Here is a 24,701-nt window from a genome sequence, read left to right on the forward strand (position 1 = left end):
TAATGAGGGTATTTGGAAATTTTGAACAATAAAGTAATGGAGAAGTGAATTTATCAGTGGTATGAATGTGGCAAAAGTTAAAACATCAAAGTTGTTTTAGCAGGAAAGTGGGCATCTGTGTTTTTAGATTTCAGCAGTTTTTTGAATTGGAAAAGCCACTCTAGATTCTATAAACACCTTATTATCAATTGTGAACAATTCTGTGAAATATGATGAACCAGTAAAATGACCCATCACGTGCTGTTTTGTTGATTTTTCATGTCTTCATGTAGTTCTAGAGCTCCATTTTGATTCACAACAGGACTTTTCATGCCACAACTTGTATTTGAGCTATATAGGTCTAATCTGTTGATTGTTTGGGATTTTTAATAGTCTTTATACTCACTTTCACTTTTAGATAGGTGGAGTTAAGTAGTGGTTCAACTGATTTAAATTAATGTTGTAACAAATTGAGCTTGATTGAAGGGCATCAATACAAAGGGATACAATATAACAACACAATTCTTGATTTTTTTTTCACCGTTTAATCTTCTCCCCTTCCACCTTAGAAAGTGTAGCAGGGAACCTTTCAAATTTAAGTTTTTGTCATTAATAACAAAGTGTGCATTCACTGTCTTGAAGTGTGTGCATCTGCTTGGATTATTTACTGGACATATGCCCATTGTAACAAGGGGCAATTCACCTCTTTCCTCCTAATGTTTTCTCTAGATGATGGTGTAAGCTTTACTTGAGGCCAAGGCTGACCTAAGTTTGTAATCATTATTATTGTGTATTAATGTGTTTCTAAGTTTGGCTTAAAGCCAACCTAGTTGACATTTATTATATTTGTTGGTGGTTAAGAATAGGCACTAACCTAGTCATTATAATGGGCTTGTTACCTCCTAGGTTCTCACTTGGTGTAAAAGTCCCAACACACAAGCTGTGAGACCCCAAGGATGACGTAAATAAACTGCCCACTATCAGCAATAACCTTGTCTTTCTCTCTTTAGGCTAGCTTTTCTCTAGCCTCAGAGGGAATCCCTAAAGTAAACTAAGGTCAAGATGATGTAGAGAAAGAGGGAGTAAAGGAGCTTAGGATGAATTTGATCTGGGTTTTTAAGGTGATACTTTAATATTTCAGATTATGATCAGACTGTTACAGCAAAATCTAGCACCTAGTGCAAATCCTTACTAGGTGGCCGAGAAAATGTGCAATACATGGGAGTGTTACCACTATCACCTCATCAATTATGCCCCTTTCTTTAGTAAAGGACACAATCCAACAAAAGGGAGGCTTCCCTGATAGGGTTTAGAGATCAAGTAACCCAAGGATCTTAAGCTAAATGCCCCCCAAGAATCCTACAACAAAAATCCATTGGACAAGGGTATCATCAACTAGGGCTTACAATGGATAAAAGATTAAATTCAAGACTCAGGTTCAAAGGGCTTATGGGTCAATCTAAAGGCTAGGGTTAACCTAAGGAGTCTCCAATAGGTTACCCGAACCCAATAAATCAACAAAATCTTAAGGCTGCTATAAACTAGGGTTTTAGGGCAGCAAATTGCAACAAAATGAAAGTTTGTAACAATAGCAATGTAGCTGTTAAAATTGTATAAAAATTATATGGGATGAAGGCTAAATTTAAGAGTGAACTAAGGACAAAATTACAACAAATTTTGATGGTTAAAATAGTATATAACAACAAATAAAGAATGACGTCATCCCTAGAAAATGGCTGAAAAATGCATGAAAAACATTGAATTAGCTTCTTTGATGCACCTTTAAACAAAACCTAACCCCAGGGCATACACAACAAGTCAAAAAATGCTATAAAAACAAGATTTTGTTGTATTTTAACCTAATTTACCATAAACAAAAAAGCAAAATGATTTTAGGGTTTTAATGGAATGTTGCAAATGATAAAGACTAGCACCTTATCAATCTTGGGCAAATGGAGTCTAGGATACAAACTATTCTAAGGTTTCTTTGAAGTGATTGTAAGTGGAAACAAAACTATGGAAAATAAACTAAATTACATTTGGGTTTGCAATTTTTTAGTTGATTAAGGAAAAGAAAAATCTATCTCTATTCCTCAAATGCTTGGAGGAAGGTCCGAGCTCCACAAGGGATAATGAAGGATACAAACTATTCTAGGGTTTCTTATAGAGTGATTCTAAACCCCAACAAAGCTATGGCAAATAAACTAACTTACACTAGGGTTTGCAATTTAGGTTCTCAATTTTTCAGATGACCAAGGGAAAAAAAAACCTATCTCTATTCCTCAAATACTTGGAGGAACGACTTAATAATGAAGCAAATATCGAATAAACTAACTTACTACAAGAACATTGTCCCATAAAACATATAACCAAAATAAAACAAATAGACTAACTTACTTCACCAAGCAACATCCAAGATCCACCATAATTATCCATGAACAAAGATCACAACACAACACATCATCCACCCAAGAAAGTCACTCAACTAGGTCTTCATTGTACACTAGAGAGAAAGATCACTAATGAAGAAATGCAATAATCCAAGTGTGACAATGATCCAAAGGAAATCAACTTCCTTATTTGTATGAGGGTAGCCAAGTTGATTTTCTTCAAATTAGACTAAAAAGAACTAAGAATAATTCATGATGCAAGATGGATAAGTCACATGCTGAATGCCAAAGATAGCCAAATCAAGAAAATAACATAAAATTTATCCTCAATTAGCCCACATGTGTGAGTCTAATGTCCTCCAAAGGAGATATCATCATCCAAAGGACATGTCTCTCCATGAAAATGTATAAGGAATAACTTAAGGGATGTATCTTATCCTATAAGTCATGAATCTCCAACCAAATGAGGTGGCACATCATCAACATAGCTCTCTAAAGGAAACATCATCCTCCAAAAGGCTCCCGTCATCATCAATTGAGGAACTAGGATGGAATTATTAAAGTAGGACATGATGTCATCAAGGTAGAGGATGCATCTACCCCTCCAAAGGGGACCCAAGTGATCAGTATCATCATTCACCATCAAGAGAAGTGCAATGTCCATCAAGAAGGTACAATGCTAGCCTTGGGGCATCTAGTCATCTCAAGGGTGCAACATCTCTCAAGGCAACATGCTAGCACCAAAGCTCAACGTCCAAGGTTTTGGGGCTGGATGAGGGTCACATCATTAGTGCAAAGTCCTCATCAAGGGAAACACTCCTCAAAGGAGCTCCAACATCCTCCATCAAGTGTCCTGTGCCATCATGGAATGTGGTTGGATGCACTTTACAAAGTGTTGGTGAAGCATCACTTATCCCTCAAGGGACCCTGGTTGCACCTACAAGAATCATCTGACACATACTCAAAGAATCAAGTGAGATCAACATTAAAAGTACTTGAACCATAAAAGCATCAAGGTGGACAATAATCAATGTTAAAGCCATCAAAGTACTTCACACATGTATCATCTTCAAATGTCCTACTAACTTATGATTGTGCACCAGTTACCTCATTTAGGTATGGGAGGGTTATCATATGACCTTATTAAGTGCTTTCAACCCTAAGGGGAGGGACAATTCCTAGGGCGACCCTTTCAAATGATAGGTGCAACACTACAAGTGATAGGTGTTATGACTTGGGGTTTACTACATGAAAGGTGCCATAATCTTATACCAGGTTATTCAAACCATTGTCCATACATGCCTTTGTAGAGGGAACACCTAGTTTCTTAAGCTACCATCCCTTATCTTTTTTGTCCCAAGCCCCCATACTTTGTGTTTTTCTTTCTTGCTTTAATATGGGTAGTTTAACAAGCTTTATTGATTTATCAAGTAATCTCGATCATATAATCCCCCTTTAGTGATGGGTAGTTTATTGCTTCATCAAGGTCAAGATGTTTACTAAGAGTTCCTTTTACTTTGAGGTATCATATGCATGGATACTCTTGGGGAGGAGTGGCTATATAAGATGGTGTAGAGCTCAAGCTAAAATTGGCTTTACTTGCTTTACATCCCTTGCCTTTCTTTTGCATTTTGACATTGGCTCATACTCTTTCCTTTTCTATAGTTGCATTAACTTTGGGTATACTCAATCCCTTCTTCTCATAGGGCAAGATCAAGAAGGAACCTGTATGAGAGACTGACAACAACCAATCAAAAGGTGGGATAATAGATATCTGGGAATGATGACAAGTTTTAGAGGCTCTTATTTGTGCCCCTCTTAGATGGTGAAAGAAAGACCCCAAGGAAGGTCACACTAGAGGGGAACATGATAACCACCAACATGAAGTAAGGGTACAAGTACACAATTAATAACATTCAATAATCCATATCAGCCTGTGATCCATATTATAATGTCTCAAACATTAGATGAAAGCACTTGAATACAAAAAATGGTTAAAGTACCTCACAATAGATGACCCACCTTCAGCAGATGAGCATGCTAAATGGAGGAGTGCATTAACCTAAATGGATGAGAGGCATTTGAGATTGGCTATCTGTGGATCATGATAGGGCTGGTGGTTGGCAAGCTGCAACATAGGAGAAAACAATTTTTTCCTAGGGTTACCCATATATTTGAATGAGTAATACAAATCTAATTAGCTTTTCCATAAGGTACAAAACAACAATATAGAGAGACTAATTTTAACTTTTAAGTGAATCAAATAGGGTTTATATGCCGTAAATCTGGGATTTTCTTTTACAAACTTCAAGTCATGTTTTAGGGTATTAAATTAGGGCTCATATGAGTTGAACAACAATATGGAGTAGGATGTTTACTTTTACCTTTGAAATTCCCAGATCTTGAAACAATAAATAAAGTTTGTACTATATAAATATCAAAAGGGAAGATCGGTTCCTTATCTTTATTTTGGGCTTGTTGCCCACCAAAAAGTGGGTGATTGATAGGAGCAATCTTTTCTCCTCCTTGGACAACCAACCAACCAACAACCTTATATGATTAGCACATAACACGATGTCGGGATCCTCCACTTCTTGCTCCGGTCATAGTTCTCACTCCCATCTGTTATTCCTTTTTGAAAGAAGGTGTGTCATCCATCAATAGGTGCTTTAACCATTTTGTAATCATATGCTTTCACTTAATGTTTTGGGCTTACTAATATGGATCAAAGAGTGAATTGGATGATTGAATGATTTTGACTATATTCTTGTTCCCTCACTTCACTTCGGAGGTTAGTATTTGACTCAAGTCCAATGGGACCTCCTCTAAGGCCTTAGGGTTGTTGGAAGGATACTATTGGGGAGGCTTTGATTGAAATAATGTGTCCATGATATTCCATACTTACCACTTTCCATCTTTCCCATTATTCCATCTCCATTCTTCAAGCTAGTAGTCATTGGTCATGGGGATTGACAACTTTTCATCCTCATCGTTGAGTGTGGGCTAGAAAGCTTTGCCTTGGAGGTTGATGCAGCGAAAAGAAAATTAAAAGCATAAGAAAACCACACTAAAAGAAAAAGACAAAATAGAAAAGATGGCTGGGACATTTGATTAGCGTGTGAGCAAAAGCCTAGTGTGGGCTCTAGCCCCCTCATTACCCATCACCTAGTTCCTCGAGCACATGATGGTCCATCCATAAAGGGAACTGTTGTATTGTCCCAACCTTGATAAGAGATAAACTGACTCATCGTCAAGGGGTATTAAATGCTAAATCTCAAAAAGCAAGCTTGGGCTTATGAGCTATGCACCCAAATCAAAGCAGATCATAAAGAAGTAAAAGATGCACCAAAGCGGTGGAAAAAGAGGCCAAGGAAAGGGGTAACTCCTGCCTCCACGAGTGCTCCCTCCTTACATCTATACACTTAGGATGTTGGACATTCATTAGTTAGTCACTTGGCTATGGCACCTTGCCTTGAAGTCATTTCCACTTCGTTGTCACCATTTTCACACACACCTATGGATTGATGCCTAACTTTAGACATGTCACTTCCCCTTGGGGTTTGTGTTGTCACCTAAGATGTACACCTAAATGTGGGAAAAGTTTTCAATCTCACAAGGTATAGTTTTTAAGGTGTAACACTCAAAGAAGGGGTTGTCACCTATTCCCAACTCTTTCCATTTAAGCTCTCTCATAGGTAAGCTAAGGGGGGTAGTCCCTAGAGATGATTCTAAAAGGAAAACTTGTTGAAGGCAACAAGTTCTATGAGACAAAGGGCAAGGTGATTACCATTCAATATAGCTTGAATTAAGGATTAATAAAAAAACATGATTATTAATGAGCACTATTAATGTGATAGATTCGGCTAGATCAATGTGACATCAACAAGATAAAGTGAGATAGACTAGTGCCTTATAAAGAATGCTCAAATAAAGATATAATACTAGCAAATGAAGATAATATTTCAAGTTACAAGATAGGCAATGTTGCAAGACAAATGTTAGTACAAGAGATAACATAATATTGAAATATGAGCGATAAGATAGAATTTGGAAGGTAAGTGTAACATGTACTTCTACTTTAAAGAGATGCTCAAATAAGATTGAACAATATCAAAGGACAATGAGCAAGTAATTCAAATAACAAGAGAGATACAATATAATATTGCAAGTAAGATGGAATACTCACAAATCAACAGATGCAAGATGAAGCAATGTTAGATGAATGAATGCAAGATTAGACTATGTGTGATGCAAGGGTCTTGGTTGATTTTAAATTATATGCCTAAATCCATGGTGAAGCTTCCCCTCAATTTCTCAAAACCTGGTAAGGACTGGGGTGAATCGCAAGAAGGATAGGCCGAGGAGGCTCTTAGTCCATCATTAACGATACCCACCTAGCCTTCTTGACAACCCACGTGCCTTCATTCCTACAAGGGCTTGACCACAAGAGAACTGTGAGGTTACTGTTTTAACCTTACTCCAAACTCAAATTTATCAAATTGAGTGAAAGTTAAGGAAGTTGGTCTTAAAATTTCTATCAACCAAGCTTATGCTTGGAGGTAAATTTTAGAGATGCAAACCTAGATCTAATATGGAAATGAAATGCAAATGCAATGTTCAATGAGACACAAGTAGAACAAGATGCTTCAAAATGAAATGTTAAGATGTATCAAGATACCAATCCACTTATGATTAAGATTATGATAAGCACTTTAAGCCCAAAATCACAAGATCTACGAAGCACGTTAAAAATTGCTCAATGAAACAAAGCGAGTTAGAGAGATGCCAAGTAGATCTAAATGTTATAGAAATAACACAAGTGCTTTAATAGAAATTGCTCTTAAAGTGAAATGAGTTATTGATTAGATTTAGGAATGTCACCTCACTTATATTGTTCTTTAAGAACATTCAAGAACAATGAAGAAAATATGAATTATAGAGCACAAGCAGTTACTTCAAGTAATCGCAGATGAGATTGCTAATGAGATATACTATAAATCTAAAATACAAGTGAGTTTAAGACAAGAAGTACTCAAGTGCATTTTAGATCAAATAGCTAATAAGATCACAATAACAATTAGATGAAGTTTAGATCTAGCAATGATCAAGTGAAACAATGCTAGAGATTAGATCCAAAATGCAATGAACAAAAAACTAATCTAATGGATGCAAGAGACAAGTTAATGATTAGATCTAAACTAAGTTAAGAAGCTAGTCACCACAAATTGTTGTTGAGAAATCTAGGGCATCAAGTATTAGGTGATTTCTCTTCAATTAGTAACTGCTTGTGAGTGCTTTTTACTTCTTTAGATTAGGATCTTCTTTTACTTAAGTTATTAGTGTTCTTCTTCATCAAACAACTACTAATGCATGAACATAAATAGGCAAGAGACACAGAATGTGGGCTATGAGCCAGGGCCAAAACCTCTCATTCTTTGAGAGGAAAAGCCACACAAATTCTTCTTATAGAGACTCCAATTGACGAATACCAATACCAAGACCCTTGACCTAGTTGCCACTCCAAGACCAAGACACAAGTTTTCTTGACTGTCTTCTGCTCTTTTCCTCTTCTCGACTCATCTTCCACTTTGATTAGCCCTAAAGATCCTCGCCGTTCCTTCATCACCAATCCGAGTTCCTTCTGCAATTTGACATCCGAACTTCGGAGGTAATCCAAACTTTCTTGACTGTGTAAATGCGAAGACCCTATACACATATATATAGTGGTTGTCCCATATAACTAAGCCGACATGTATGTTTGAATAGATGTGTTTCCATTAGGTGAAGCCGACATGAGTTCTTCACTTTATCTTGAGGTCGACTTGAAGAGGCGTGACTTGTGTTTGTCTTGGTGGGCTTCTTGACAATTCTATAGACTCATATACATTGTAACATGCCCAAGAAGGGTATTGAATCTTTTTGACAAATCCTAAAGGCTCACAATGGGAGCCATCTAAAAATAAAATCTCTTGCTCGTGAAACCCATGAAGAAAGCATTACAATAATAATTTTATTTTTCTTCTTTACATCATTTACAAAGATTACAATTACGTCATTATGAAGACCGAACCTAGTTACACTTTTCAACAGAAGTCCTCCCTTTAAATAAGGTAGTGGGATACCATGGGGACAAATCCCAAACTCCCCCAAGGAAAAAACTTATTTTATTAAAATTACAAAGAAAACCCCTTAGACAAAGGTGAGGGCTTTGAAACCTTTAAGGAGGGTTTACAAATAAAATTTTAAATACTCCTTCCTCAAAGTAACAATAAGGGAAAAAATTTATAATGATTAATAAAAATGGAAATTTTTTCCTAGAAAATGAAAATTGTTTTCCTTCCAAAGTAATTTCGTTCAAGCTTAGAAACGTTCTGCTTTATCAAAATAATTCGGATCAGAAAAAAAATACGTCCAGGCAAGGAAAGACCCTTCGCATGAGAGCCTCTTCTAGGCTTACGACAAAGGAGAAAGGTTCCAACAATTGAAGTCGGCTTCCAAAATTAAATCTGAAATTTTTCAAGCTCTGAATGATGCCTTTCTCCAAATCGAAGGTAGAATTTCCTTCAAAAAATTTAAAATTTTGATTAGACCCTTAAGGAATTTCTCTTTTAGTGTAGATAACGTCCAAGATTTTCGCACTAGCAGAAGTGATATGCCTGCGACTGAGATTCAGTCAGACATAGAAGACCACCTTAGCGTTGTTCTGGTTACATTGCACTGATGGGTAACCTGATTGAAGCCGAACCTGCCAGTTTTCAGGAGGCATCTAAGCATCAGGCGTGGATGGATGCCATGGTGGAAGAGTATTCTTCCATCATAAAGATTAATGTATGGGAGGTAGTGCCGCGACTAGAGGGAAAATCCATGGTTGGGTTCAAGTGGGTGTACAAGATCAAGCATGTTGTAGATGGTAGTGTGGAGAAGTTCAAACCCTGTTTTGTGGCTATGGGGTTTTCTTAGAAGGAAGGGATTGACTATGATGAGACCTTTGCCCCTGTAGCTAGGTACTCATCCATCGGGCAATTATCTCTATTGCAGTGCAGATGGGTTGGAGGATTCACCAGATGGATGTGAAGATGACCTTCCTCAATGGTGTGGTTGAGGAAGAGATCTATATTGAGAAACTAGAGGGTTTTGAAGTACATGGGAAGGACTCTCATGTGTGCAGATTGAAGAGAGAGTTGTATGCGCTTAAGTATGCTCACAAGGTGTAGTATGGTAGGATTGACAGTTATTTGCAGTGCATGGGATTCACCAAGAGTGAGGCAGATTGCAACCTGTATTACATTCAAATAAAGGGAGAACCTCTCATTTTGGTGCTTTATGTTGATGACCTATTTCTTACAGGTTCTAAGAGGCTCATAGTAGAATGCAAGAGGGACCTAGTTGTAGAGTTCAAGATGAAGGACTTGGGGTTGATGCACTATTTTTTGGGTTTGGAGGTGTGGCAAAAAGAGGGAGAGATCTTCCTTGGATAGGGGAAGTATACTGTTGAGATCCTAATGTGATTCGGGATGGAGGATTGTAGATCCATGGCTATGCCTCTAGTGACCAACTAGAAGAAAATTGACACTTGTAGATTAGAGGCAATGGACCCTACCATATACAGGCAGTTTCTTGTCTCTCTTATGTATTTGGTCAACAATAGAACGAATATCTGTTTTGTAGTTAACACACTCAGTCAATTCACGGTAGAGCCTAAGCGAGTTCAGTAGGTAGCTGCAAAACATGTGTTGAGATATCTTCTGGGCACAATCGAGTATGGGATGAGTTATATTCAATACGATTGAGTGAATCTGGAGGGGTACATCAATGCATATTGGGTAGACAATACAACTGATAGAAAAGCACTTTTGAGTGCTATTCCAGTTTAGGATTAGGAGCTTTTTGTTGGTTGAATAGGAAACAAAGATCAATTGCGCTAAGTTCCGCTAAGGTTGAATACATGGCTGCTATCCTGGCAAAATGTGAGGCCATTCGACTTCAGAAGCTCCTCGTGGGGCTTGTTACCGCTCAAACTAGCAGGGGTCCTAAAGGGGGATCCTAGAGGGACAATTGCTAGGTCAAGGGCAACAATGGAGAAATAACCCACTGTCACCTCAGTTAAAGCTCCTACTCTTTACGAACTTTCACTAATGGGAGGAGACCATAATAAGGATCATGAAGCATAATAGATCAATGATAGGATGAGGGGTGATCTTAGAAGCCTATTCACAAGAGAGGCTCAAGATGGTGCCTTGCTTGCCTTGGAAGGCAAGATGTATTAGGGTCCAACCCTAACTCCCTTATTTATGTAATAGGGTCGAGTCATAGTTATAGTTAAGTAAAGAGTTAATAAAAGCCCATATTAATAATTGTAAGTGGTTGACCCGCATTTAATGAAGGGACCACAGTTAGTTGCAAATGGGCCATGGTATTAGATAGATGGTATTAATAAGAACCATGGTATTGCATGTATTGCATGTATCATTCCTATATAAAGGATAGAGACTCCCCTCGAGGAGCATCGTGTCTTATTTTGTAATTGAGCCCAGCTCTATTGGAGGTTGCCCCCTCGAAGAGGCAAATGAACATTGCTTTCCTTTCTGAATAATAAAATACATGCTGTTATTTCTTATTGTTCTATGTTCTGGGTATATTTCTTCGCATATTTGGTATTCTGATATCTTCTTGCAGGTCAAGAGCATAACAAGTGGTATTAGAGCACTTTCTAGGGCCGGTGGGATCTCCATTTTTAGCAATTTTTTTTTTTTTTGGCTAGAGACGTGTTCCGACGTCTTTAAACCACAGGATCTGTCGTTGAGCGCATAACCTGCAGATTTGGGGAGGCATGCACACAAGAAATACAAGAGGTGGTCACGCTTGTTGGACTCCCTTGTAACCCCTGTGGGTACCCCTAAGAGTAGTAGCGCATTAGATAGAAACGTGCACGGACTGTCTTCCAAGTACCCTCTGGGTATATTGGAAGCCCCCTAGGCTCTCTTGAAACCTTGCCATAGATAAACCGTCGACCGTCTTGCTGCTACAGTGCACCGAGAACAGCACTCGGGGAGATTACTCGCGCATACGATAGGGTAGTCGGGTTGTACGGCTAAGGGTACGATTGATACTCCTTGGTTAGTGCCCTGAAAGATTGGACCGAGTACTATTGTCAGACCCTTATGTACATTGCAATTTGTAGCCCCTGACACTCCTTGAGACCATAGTTCCCTTGTCTCTCTCTAGATCACACATCATCTTTGCCAGTTCAGATCTAGCAGGTGGGGTTCTGTCGCAGCCGCAACAATCAGTTCCACCATTAAGATCTATCAGATCCGCCAATCAGATCTATCAGATCCGCCATTCAGATCTCGTCGTTTGGGTTCTGTAGCAGTCGCCACAATCAAATCCACCATTCAGATCTAACAGTAGGGGTTCGATCACTGCCACATTCCTACTCGTACTCTGCAGTTGAGGGTTAGCCAACAGATCTGATTATTTCTGTGGGTCCCTATACCTGGGTGTGATTCTCGTAGGACATTGGGCAGAATATACTTTTTTGGGATTCGACTACTGCAGTATTCCTAAGCGAGGAGTAAAACTCCTTTCGGAGTAAAAAAAAAAAAAGTCCGAGACCCTCCCGGGACGCTTATAGGAGACTTAGCCCATAAGAATCAGGTCGACGGGCTGAGCAAGGTGGTACCATTCACTTGTTAGCGTAAAAATTTCAGGTGGTCCCAAATTTTATTTTTCTCGCAGTATCGACAAGTGCACCGGATCGGTGCATGGTACAAACTAGAGCTCAAGCTATGGCCAATGAGAAGATTGACACCCTTGAACAAAAGTTGGACACATTACTGAAGACGATCCAGACCTTAGTTGACACAATGACAAAGGGCAAGTCGGGGGAACACTCGGAGGTATATGCTTTTAATGAAAACATTGAGGGTGAGCTTAGCCAATCTCTTCACCTCTTTGAAGACCACCAACAGTCCCAGCTGCGACCACCCAAGCTGGACATGTATAAATTTGATGGCTCTCATTCGGCCACATGGCTAGTACAAATGGAGCAATATTTCACATTGAATCACATACGAGATGATGCGACTCAGCTAAGTGTGGGTAGCATGTACTTAGACCACGAAAGGTGGCAATGGTGGCAGTGGCATCAACGTTGCTATGGAAGGCCCGTGACTTGGCAGACATTCTCAAAAGCCCTGATGGATCGCTTTGACCATGAATCTAACTTCCTAGGTCGTCTTACTAAGCTCCGACAAACAGGAACAATGAATGAGTATATTACAGCCTTTGAAGCCTTAGCCTTCCGCACAGGAGGTCTACACGATCAGTTCTACTTGGAATGTTTTGTCAGTGGTCTCAAAGAAGCCATACAAGCCCATGTCCGACTGCAACACCCAACCTCATGGCTGGATGCTTGCAAGATAGCTCGTGAAGTAGAATGTGCGTTAGCGGCCCAGTCCAATCGCCCAAATTTCATAGCCAAAGGTCACCCCACCCAGGCTCAAAGCACTACCCAAACACTCAAGGTTCAAAAGGTGTCACCTGCGGAAATGGCGGAAAGAAGAAAGCAAGGATTACGTTACTACTGTGATGAGAAATACTCCCCGGGGCATAAATGCAAGGAGCCCAAATTCTTTCAAATTGATGCTACTGATCACAGTTCATTGGAGGAAGCCCCACCACTTGACGAACCAGAGGAGGAAGATGAGGACAATCAGCCGGACAATGTACCTAAAGAACCAGTTATCTCGCTTCATGCTTTGGCAGGGATTTCTTCTCCCCAAATTCTCAAAATCATAGCTTTTATTAAGCATCGCCCTGTAGTAGTCTTGATTGATAGTGGTAGTACGCATAACTTTATCCATCAAAGAGTCGCGGAAGCAGTGCATTGTTTTGTCAGAGCAGTCTCTAACTTCTAGGTCCAAATTGCTGATGGGGGGACAATGAAATGTGAAGGCCACTGTGAAAATGTCAAACTTCAAATGGGGGATTATCAGCTAAAGACCCACATGTTTGCCATACACATGGGAGGGTGTGACATTGTCTTGGGTGCTGAATGGCTCTGCACACTCAGCCTAATCACAATGGATTTTTAGGAGTTATATATGAGCTTTATGCAGAACAACCACACACATACCCTCCGCGGACTCCAGGCGGGTGCTCCCTCTATCATTAGCTCGCATAGGATGGAAAAATTGTTAAAAAAGGGCCACCATGGAGTTATAGCCCAATTTAATGCCATCCAGGCCTTCGAACCCACTTCTCTTCATATTCATCCTAAGATGCAACAGATATTAAACAACCATCTGCCGGTCTTTGACAAGCCTCATGAGCTTCCACCCTCGAGAGGGGAACATGATCATAGCATTACTTTGGTCCCAGAGGCCCAACCACCAAATGTGCGTCCATATAGATATCCGTTCGCCCAAAAGAATGAAATTGAAAAAATCATCAAGGAACTCCTAGAAGCAGGCGTCATTCGTCCTAGCATTAGTCCTTATTCATTGCCTGTGGTCATGGTGCTCAAGAAAGATGGGGAATGGCGTATGTGTCCAGACTTTAGGGCCCTCAACAAGCTGACGGTCAAAGATAAATTTCCCATCCCGGTTGTCGATGATTTGCTGGATGAACTAAATGGGGCTCAATTCTTTATTAAGCTCAACCTTCGCTCGGGCTATCACCAAATTCACATGAAAGAAGTAGACATTCCAAAGACTGCTTTCCAAACTCATGAAGGCCATTATGAATTCCTGGTCATGCCATTTGGTCTTTGTAATGCCCCATCCACTTTTCAGAGCCTCATGAACCACCTGCTTAAACCATATCTCAGAAAATTTGTCCTTGTTTTCTTTGATGACATCCTCATCTACAGCCGCACCTGGGCTACACATCTTTAGCATGTAGATCTGCTCTTGCAACTGCTCCGAAAGCATAAATTGTTTGTCAAGATGTCCAAGTGCTCTTTTGGCATGGAAGAAGTTGAGTATTTGGGCCACATTGTGGGGTGTGAAGGTGTCAGGGTGGACCCCAAAAAGATCTAGGCAATGCAGGATTGGCCTCAACCAAAGACCTTGAAGAGCTTGAGAGGATTTTTGGGTCTCACAGGTTACTATCACAAATTTGTCCGCAATTATGGTTGCATTGCTAGACCCCTCACTCACCTTCTCAAGAAAAATTCATTTCTCTGGAATGATGAAGCACAACAGGCATTTATAGCTCTCAAACAGGCCATGTGTTCCACTCCCGTATTAGCACTACCTGACTTCACCAAATCTTTTGTGATTGAATGTGATGCTTCAGGTACGGGTATTGGGGCGGTCTTAATGCAGGAAGGTCGACCCTTGGCCTTCACTAGCCAACAACTAAGTGGGACAAATCTGGGACAATCTACCTATGAGAAGGAGATGATGGCCATATTACATGCAGTAGATACCTGACGACCATACTTATTGGGGCGGCGTTTCCAAATCCGCATAGACCATCAAAGCCTTAAATATTTTTTGGAGCAACGCCTATCCTCGCCACAACAAAATAAATGGCTCGCCAAAATGTTGGGATATGATTATGAGATAATTTACAAGAAAGGGCGTGAAAATGTCGTAGCAGATGCTTTATCACGCCAATTTGAGGAGGAAAGCACCCTGCTCGCAATCTCCCTTCCCATTCCAGAATGGATTGAAGAGGCTCGCAAGGAATGGTTTTCACATCCTTTGCTCTCCCAACTCATTAATAAATTGCAGGCGGATCCAAATTCCACAGCGGGCTACTCTTGGCAGGATGAGATTCTTCACTACAAGGACAGAGTCGTGATATCACCAACATCCACCCTCAAAAGTCGCATTTTGGCGGAGTTGCACTCATCTCCCACTGCAGGCCATTCAGGCTTTCAGAAGACTTATGCTCGCACTCGACGTTCATTCTTTTGGACAGGCATGAAAAAGGACATTCTTACTTTTGTAGTTGAGTGTGACATATGTCAAGTACCACAAAGGAGAAACAGTCAAATCCCCAGGCACATTACAACCATTTCCTATCACGGCCTCAATCTGGACGGAGGTTTCTATGGACTTCATTGCGGGTCTTCCGAAGTTAGGCAACAAGTCAGTCATCATGGTGGTTGTGGACAAACTTTCTAAGTATGCTCATTTTTGCGCCCTACCCCACCCTTTTACACCGGCTTTGGTGGCTCAATCTTTCATGGACCAGATCTTCAAATTGCATGGCATGCCCACTTCCATTGTGTCTGATCGTGACCCGATCTTCACCAGTAACTTTTGGCAGGAACTCTTCAGGCTACAAGGTACCCAACTACAACTCAGTACTTCCTATCATCCCCAAACTGATGGTCAAACTGAAGCAGTCAACAAATGTCTAGAGACCTACCTTAGGTGTTTCACTTCAGAAAAGCAACATCTATGGGTACAGTGGTTACCTCTAGCAGAATGGTGGTATAACACTAACTATCATGCCACCACCAAAATGACTCCATATGAAGCAGTTTATGGTCAACTCCCTCCTTCACCTACTTCTTATATCCAGGGATGCTCGAAGTTCAAGCAGTAGATCACCTCCTACAGAACTGCACAGCCATGCTGGCCCACCTCAGAGAGAATCTCCATCAAGCTCAAAACTGCATGAAGCAACAGGCAGATCAACACCGTTCAGAATGCAAATTTCAAGAAGGGGATCAGTTATTTTTGAGGCTACAACCATATAAGCAAACATCACTCAAAGACAAGGGTTGTAAGAAATTATCTGCAAAATTCTACAGACCGTATCAAGTACTTTAGCGCATCGGAGAAGTAGCATACAAGCTAGCTTTGCCACCCACGACAAAAATCCATCCAGTCTTCCATGTCTCATGCCTCAAGAAAGTGATTGGGAACCATTGCCGAATTCAAACTAGTCTACCGGAATTGGATGAAGAAGGTTCAATCTGGCTCGAACCTGAACAGGTTTTGTACACGCGAGAACGACACCTGCGCGACCGCACGATCAAGGAAGTCCTCATCAGGTGGAAAGACACCTCTCCAGAAGATGCGACCTGAGAACCAACCACTGTCCTTCAGCAGTTTCCGCAGTGTCAGCCTTGAGGACAAGGCTATTTTTATGGGGGAGGGCATGTTAGGGTCCAACCCTAACCCCCTTATTTATGTAATAGGGTCGAGTCATAGTTATAGTTAAGTAAAGAGTCAATAAAGCCCATATTAATAATTATAAGTGGTTGACCCGCATTTAATGAAGGGACCACAGTTAGTTGCAAATGGGCCATGGTATTGGATAGATGGTATTAATAAGAACCATGGTATTGACCCATGGTATTGCATGTATGAACTCTATATAAAGGATAGAGACTCCCCTTGAGGAGCATCGTGTCTTATTTTGTAATTGAGCCCAACTCTATTGGAGGTTTCCCCCTCGAAGAGGCAAGTGAACATTGCTTTCCTTTCTGAATAATAAAATACATGCTGTTATTTCTTATTGTTCTGTGTTCTGGGTATATTTCTTCGCATATTTAGTATTCTGGTATCTTCTCGCATGTCAAGAGCATAACAAGATGGAAGGCTCTCAAGGAAGGGCTTAAGGAGAATTTAAAGGGATAGGTTTTGAGTATGTTTCTTTAATAAGGAGATCCTTAGGCCCTAAAATTCTTGTGGATACTTGGTTTCCAAGTGGTCTTTGAGGAATTAACCTTAATAATGTATGGGACCACAGAGGACCAAGTGGACTCGAGGTTAGGTCAAGGGGATAGGATTTAGCAACCAATGATATGCTTGACCTAATTAGGGAGGAGAAAGGGATCAAAGAATGAATTTTCAATGAAAGGCAATGCAAGGATCCCAATGAGGCTACTAGCCAAAGGGAAACCAAGGGAAAGAATCGGTCTTCGAGCTAGGGCTTGCGATATCTCAAGATCCCACTGTCAAAATCTCATGAAATTTGGAGGGCTTCTTGACGACACACTAGCGCAGTTGTGGACCAAAAATCAAAGTATTTGGATGGCTAGATTGTGAGATAATTGATGCCCTAGGTGACCTATGTAGGCTAGGCCTAGAAAAGAGGGGAAGGTGAAAGAAATTAGCTTTAAAGTGATCACCAGAGGAGGACCAGTGCTTTGTCCTTTGGGAGAGATGGAGTCATGGAAGATTTAGAGTTTGGATTGATTTCCACTTGTCAAGGAGGCCTAAAAGACAACTTCGTTGGGCATTAGGGCTTAATGGCAATAACTTCAAGGTCATTTATACTTCATTCAACAATATTTGGTGACTTATCAAGACAAGGATGTCTCTAGGAACATTCATTCATTCAAACATGGCCCAATCACGATACAACACTATTTAGAGATTCAATTTCCACAATTTTGTTTCAAGAAAAGCAACGAAATAACCCTTAAATAGTGAAAATCCTAATATCATGAATGCAACAACATAAAGAATCAAAATAGCATTAAAATGATACTTACATGTAAGAAGAATATATCCAATCACCAAGATATGCCAATCATAGAAGCTCCAAGACAAAGAAGAATTACCAAACATCGAAATTCATCCATTCATCCCAAAAGTCTCATTCTCAAAAGATAGCGAAAATCTCACAAGAAGATATGATCCAATCCAAGTGATGGTGAGAAAATGAACTCATCTCACTTGTATTTATACACTAATTAGGAGTTCGAATTAGTCTCTTAGGTCGACATAAGCCCCAAAAATAAAATAATGTGCTAATAACCTAACTTTTGGTGACAAGCACACCAAACTAGCTCATGAATGAAATAATAAACCTCTCAAAAGGTCAAATGAGAAACAATACATGTTTAGGACCACCCCTTTTTCTCCAAACAATAAACCTGTGTTGCTCCCAATAGATGTGGGGGAACAATAATAACCTCATGGGTCTCCAAATGAGTCGAAGATGCCTATAAACCATCTGTAAGGGCTTAGATGGTGGTGTAAGTAATGCCACATCATCCTACAAGTCTTGGGTCAACTGCCAAGTGCATGGTACTTTTTGTTAGTTTTTGGTAGCATCGGATGTGCTCTAGCCATGAAAATTGGTGGAGAGGCTAAGGCACATGAGTTCTAAAGAACCCAGAAATCGTTTGGTGAAATTCCACCCTGATTTTATTTTATTAAAATAATTAATATTTTAATGGGGTTTCTAAGTCTAAACTTATGAAAATTAAAATATTAATGAGTATTAATGAAAAATGGGTGAGAATGTTCTAGAAAGCGGATCAAGTCAAGTTTTTAATCTTAACCGTTGATTAGAGACTTAATCTCGGCCGTTGAAGTCTCGACGAGAAAAGCATAAGAAGGGGGCTTGGGGTTCATTTAGAAACACACATAGAGAGAACGAATTGATCTAGAGTTCAAAATTTCTGGGGCTAGGAAGCTGAGAAATTCGAACTAAGTGATCATTTTGCAATAGAGGGGTAGGGATAGTCTGGGAATACTGGGCAGAGAGGCGGAGAGCCACTAGTGGAGGCAACGCAACACCTAGAGGGACTGATGCTGGGCCAGCCTTGGCCCACGCAGACCTGGCGCTGAACTAGGGAGAGCAAGCGCAGAGGAGAAGTTGCCCTCATGCAAAAATCCAAAATTTTTCTGGGGAGCTGCCAGGAACAACCGGGGAAGGTTGACGCAGAAACTCCAGGAGGCAAAAGAGACAACACAACGCTAACACAGAGCCTGTAAGGTTGACGCAAGGCGCACGCAGGGCCAACGCAGGGATAGCTGGCATTAGCCAGTTTTGATACCAGATCAGCTAGAAACTGTTGGGTGAAGTGAGGTAATCTCACTCAGTTTTCCGCCATTATATTTTTCTTTGTATTTGGATTGCCGGGAGGGCATCCAACATTGTATTCAGAACTATTGCTTAATAATATAAAACCCTCAGAGTTGCTGCACTGGTTTTTCCGCATTGGGCTTTTCCGGGGACTATTTTGTCTAAAAATAACGGTGTCCTATGTATCTTGTTCTTTGCTCAGTTTCTTGTTTCATGTAATCAAATTAAATTGGTGTAGGTTGCAGAAGTAATTTTGTTCAGTATTTTTCAAAAAATAACTTGATAATGTATATTAAAATCAAGTACAAGAAGTAAATTCACTTTTGCTGCAGTAGGGGTTCCTTAAGTATAGGAATTTTCACGCTTCTGTGGGGGTGAATGGGCAAAGGTGAACCAGGTGCACCTTCCTTGTCCAATAGGTGGATCCCGAGCAAATCTCTGAACATCTCTAGGGATCCATGGAGTACTATCTATTGCTGTGGAGGCCCATGGATTTCAATACACACCCTACATGTGCCAATGTATCCCTTTGGAGGGTTAGGACTTTGTATAGGGAGATCATTCCCAAGATGGAGACCACCTGCAATCCTGCATAAGATCCAATGCGTCCCCTAGCCTTCCAGTACAATAGGTCATCAAGGAAATTGAGTAAAAAGAGCTTACAAACCATGAATCACAAGTGGGGACTTCATAATGGCCTGCCCTTCCATAATGGGCTTTGGCATGTGCTAATTTCTCCAAACTCCAAATGGGGTTGACCAAGCATCCCATTATGTGGTTTCTACTTCTAAAGGGGATAATATGTCCAAGGTACATCCTTTAAAAGATGGTGGTATGTGATAAAGAGGTGAATGGACTAGGGGATGAGAAGGGGCAGCCTTGGGCCACATGCCGGGTACAAGGGTAGCTAGTAGAAGGGAAGCCAACACTTGGGTATATAATGTATTGGATAGAGCAATCGTGGTACATGAAGTGCCATGACCTTCATTTTTCCACCCTTCTTTATACGCCTTTTGCCTTTTTATGATTTTTCTTTAATTAACTGCTCGAGGCTCAAGGGGTAAGAGCATGATGTGTGAGATATAGCAGTGGATATCCCCTTTTAAGGTAGGGCGGTTCATTGCCCACCAGGGATTGGGACAATCATGGATTTCTATATGATGAAGGAGGCTCATAGAACTTGTAGGAACCAGGGTGATGGCCATGATGATGGGGTAAAGCTCATGTGTTGGCTTTTGCCCACATGCTAAATGTTTTTGTCCTAGCCATCTTTTGCATTTTGTGGTAAGTTTTCTTGATGAATGTGACCAATTTTAATTTTTCTTTTCTTTTTAGTTGCATCAACCTCCGGGGCATCATTCCAAGCCTGACCCAAGGTGTGGGCAAGGGGAAGGGGAGAGCTAGCCCTATGTGGACCTAGTGGAGGAATGTGGACCCAGGTGGGAGAAATGATGAATGGGGTAATAATGAGTGGAAAGGGGGTAATATATGTGGATGAGGGAGCAGGACCACGCAACCAAAATCAGGGTTTCCTATGAAATACCATCCCTAAAGCCAAATGGTCAGTAAAAGAGATCCCATAGGACTAGAATCCAAGGTTAATCATCCAAAAGGGACTAGGGGACAAGAGCACAAACCTAGCCCATTCTTTCCACTGAATCCACCCATTAATCCATGCCTAGAAATGTCCATGATAAGCAAACTACAATACTCAATTACCAAATGACAAGGCATAACTTTAGGTTCGAGAGGCCCACCTTCAAACATACGATCATGGCAGATGGGCGAGGGAACACATGGATGGCTCAGGTGGCAGAGAAATGGCATAATGAGCTAGTTGGTCCCTGCAAGGGGCTGTTGGTTGAGGTCCACCTTGGAGAAAAAAATTCTCCTAGGGATATCACCCACAAAATGGTGGGTAAGAAGGCTATTTTGTCAGGAGTTGGAGCCGACTGCCATTCACTGTGACAATCAGAGTTGTATCAAGCTTGTTGAGAATCAGGGGTTTCATGACAAGTTGAAACACATTCAGATCAGGTATCACTTCATAAGAGATTGTGTGGAGAAGGGGACTGTGAAGTTGCAGTACATACCTACAGATGAGAAAATAGCAGACATCTTGACCAATGCCTTGAGGAAGGGCAAGTTTGTATTCTTCAAGGATAAGTTGGGTGTTGTGTACAACACCTTCCTCTCTAAGACGATGTCTTGAAACTGTATCTTGGAAGGTGATTCTGCATTGGTCAAGTGCCATATGACATGACTTTACTAGCCAACTTTTTACAATGACCGATTAAGTCGTGACCATTGATTTAAAGAGTGGAAAAGCAATCTCATCCCTCCCATCTCTTTGGAGATTAGGTCAGCTGCTCTATGAACAAGAAATCGAGCAATTTGTTAATTTTTGGTAGCTTAGTGACAAATTCCAATCATAGGACTAGATTCCTCTTTTCAAGAGGACCAATTTTGACTACTGAAGTGCTTAATTTGGACAAGGTAAAGTGTATTTTTGATGAAAAGCCCACATGTGCACAAAAGGACAAGTCGGTCGAAAAGAGAAATTGGACACCCATGGATGGCCATGAATACAAGTGAAGTGACCCTCATTTGGACATCATCATTATGATCATTCTTCTTTCTTTTGGTTTGGCTCGCATAGCTCTGAGGCTGGGTCGCGGAGATTGGTTCGTACAGGTTCGAGATTGCAGGGTCCAAAGCTTTTACATGTGTTTAGGGTTTTTGTTTCTAGCTGCAGGCATGCTTTAGGTAAATTTCAATCAAAACCGCAGGCACCCAAGCTTATGCGTGCGGTTGGAGGGTTTCAACCGCACGCAAATCACTCTCTGGGTGCGGTTGAGAGCTAGGGTTTGAGTTTTACATTTGACCGCAAATTTCGTCAGTTGATTGCAGAGTTCTGTAGTTAACCGCAGACATAGACAATTGACCACATGCTTCTGAATTAGGGCTTTGATTATTAGCACGTTGGGTTCATCTCATGGATGTTGTTTAGTTGATTTTGCTGGATAGGTTTATGGTTGACGTTATGGATCATTATTCTCTCTCTTTGTTGAATCATTCATGACAATCTAATAAGAAAAATAATTTGAAAGGGTTTTCCCCGTAGTGGGTTTTGCCCTGGCCTCCGACCAATCCTAGTGTCTCTATGTGTGAATGCTTTTCTTCTATTGTTCCTTTATGTTCTGCTGCATTAATGATGATGATGTTGTTCTTTCTATATAATTGCATAGGTTGCTGAATAATGTTGTAAATCTAAATGATGATATGATGACGTGGGGTGAATTTAATATGAAGAAATGCAATTATCTAAAGCAAAGAACAATACAGCCTGAAGAAAAATTAACATGGTATCAGAGTTGGGTTGAAGAAAAGTCATTGAGATCACCCTTGAGAAGACACGTTTGAAGCAAGAGAAGATGGAGGAGACCTAAAAGAATGCTAGGGTTTGAAGGAAACCTTAGGAAATCTGGTTATTAGGGTTTGATGGATATTATGAAGTTAGGGTTTGGAAGAAACCCTGGTTTATGACAACGGTTTGAGATTTGCAACCCTAACATGATCATGTTCTAGCTCTTGTGACATTAATGACTCTTGAAGTCTGATTCAAGGGGGAGATGACCACCTCTCATTAAAGGTAAGTACCTTTTAAACTTATATTATTTCTTTATGGCACTATACTTGTTGATTTGATTATTACTTCCTGCATGTATATTTGAGTATTTGGATACTTCTAACCTCTAGATGAGATGTAAAAAACATATCCTTCTTGATGATCATCTAATGTGCAGGAAAAGAAAGCTAGTGCAGGGAGAGAAGAGCTAGTGGAAAGTTGACAAAGAGCTACAACTACCAATGACAAATAAGTGATCCAAGTTGCAAAGGTACATGAAATCTACAAGGTATGTAAACTGCAATATTGGATGGCAAGCTAAGCCTTGAGGTATGACAAGAATATGAAAGTATGTTTGATTTATGGTATATATTGACGCTGTTCATATTTGGCAAGCATCTTTCATGATGGAATTCATAAATAAGGTTAGCACATTGTTTTTGATATATGGTAGCTTGATGTTGTTGTCAATGCTTGAGATAAACATGATGAATTATTGACAATAAGATTGATTCTCTTGTTGATCTTGGTAAAGATTAGTAAATCTGACATGTGGTAGAATTGGAAGCCTTGACTTGATTATTATGATCCTTGAACTATGAAGATACTTTTATATGACACTAACCCTTGATGAATGTTTGATAACATGATCGTGATTTCTTGTGATATATGTCTAAGAGCCTGATATAGCTTGTGATTTGACAATTTTGCTGTAGCATGACAATATTATAATGGATAGGTTGATAGTGATGATTGAAGAAGCTTCTCATTCAGAGGGAGAAACACTTCATAAGATTTTATCACCCAGTACCTGACTATTGAAGGAAGGATTTTGGACATGAATAACCATCTGATGTTGATTGAAGAAGTTTTGGCAAGTTTTGATTTGAGCAGAGAAGGTTACTCCTAGTCCAAGCCACAACCGCTAGGAGAAAGGCTTAAGAGTGCAGTTATAGGCCTCACAACCGCATGGAAGAAGGCCTATGGGTGTGGTTGTGCCTGTAGGTCACAAAATCTGAAGTCTTATGCATGAGATCAGGAGCACACTAGGAGTATGATAGATCTACAAACATGAAGTAGACGATGGAAGAGTTCTATGGGCAGGGAAGTTTCTAAGAAAGTATTGTATGGTTTGTAACAATCTCCCTAAGCCTGGATAGACAGTTCCTAAAGCCTGGAAGCAGTACAAATCCAAACCGCTACGTTGGTCCAAGGTATGCCTTTGATTTTGGTTTTATATGCTGACGATCTATTCTTGATAGGTAGTGAGCCTTTGATGATCAAGCGTAAGAGGGAGTTGGCCACTGAGTTCGAGATGAAAGATCTTCCGGAGATATGAGTTTGCATGGATACACTGATAATTGGAAGAGCACATTGAGTACATTGTTGCTAGCATGGCTAGTTATGGGGCAGTTTGGTTAAGGAAGCTCCTTGGAGAGTTGTTTGAGCAAGTTTTGGATATGACAGTGATATATTGTGATAACAAGAGTAGAATTCGATTGACAAAGAATCCCGTATGTAGTTGGGACAAAGTTATCTTCATAGATTGAGATGGGGTTACTGTATGAGACAAGCTTAGGCTTGTGGTTGTTGCCTTTGTGAGAGGGAGGATGAGTAACGTATCCTTTTTGTGACATATTTTTGCTCTAACATAATGTTTTATTTTGATGTCTTGCATACAGAGGACTACTGCTCTTAGTGATGTTTGAGGCAACTCTTCTGTGAGTTGGTTAAGTTGGTATCGAATGTGAGCATGTTGGTATGTTTCTGATCTACAGAGAGCAATATGTATTGATGGATGTGACCCTTCTGAAGTAAGGGTTTGGGCTGGTTGAGGACATTGAGCCGGTTCTTCCCCTCTGTTTGAGCTCCCAAGGTGAGGAATTGAGATGTAGGGCTCATGGGGTTGAGGGATCTCT

At 40.4% G+C, this 24,701-nt stretch overlaps 1 protein-coding gene across 3 annotated transcripts in view; it reads left to right on the forward strand.

Annotated features, from left to right (window-relative positions):
• Positions 1–24,701, forward strand: part of LOC149150983 (spindle pole body-associated protein) — a 139,742-nt gene that overhangs the window by 70,119 nt on the left and 44,922 nt on the right. The window contains exon 3 of one of the 3 annotated variants that reach the window (XM_089440895.1): positions 22,961–23,020. The exons of the other annotated variants lie outside the window; for them this stretch is intronic. Within the exon in view, the coding sequence (XP_089297021.1) occupies positions 22,961–23,005 (45 nt within the window). The 3' untranslated portion in view covers positions 23,006–23,020. Of the gene's footprint in view, positions 1–22,960; positions 23,021–24,701 lie in introns of those variants that run through there. 3 annotated transcript variants of the gene reach the window in all.

The sequence above is a fragment of the Pinus tabuliformis genome, chromosome 9, assembly GCF_031772625.1.
Source record: "Pinus tabuliformis cultivar Carrire ecotype Pingquan chromosome 9, CPIR1, whole genome shotgun sequence".
Classification (NCBI taxonomy): Eukaryota; Viridiplantae; Streptophyta; class Pinopsida; order Pinales; family Pinaceae; genus Pinus; species Pinus tabuliformis.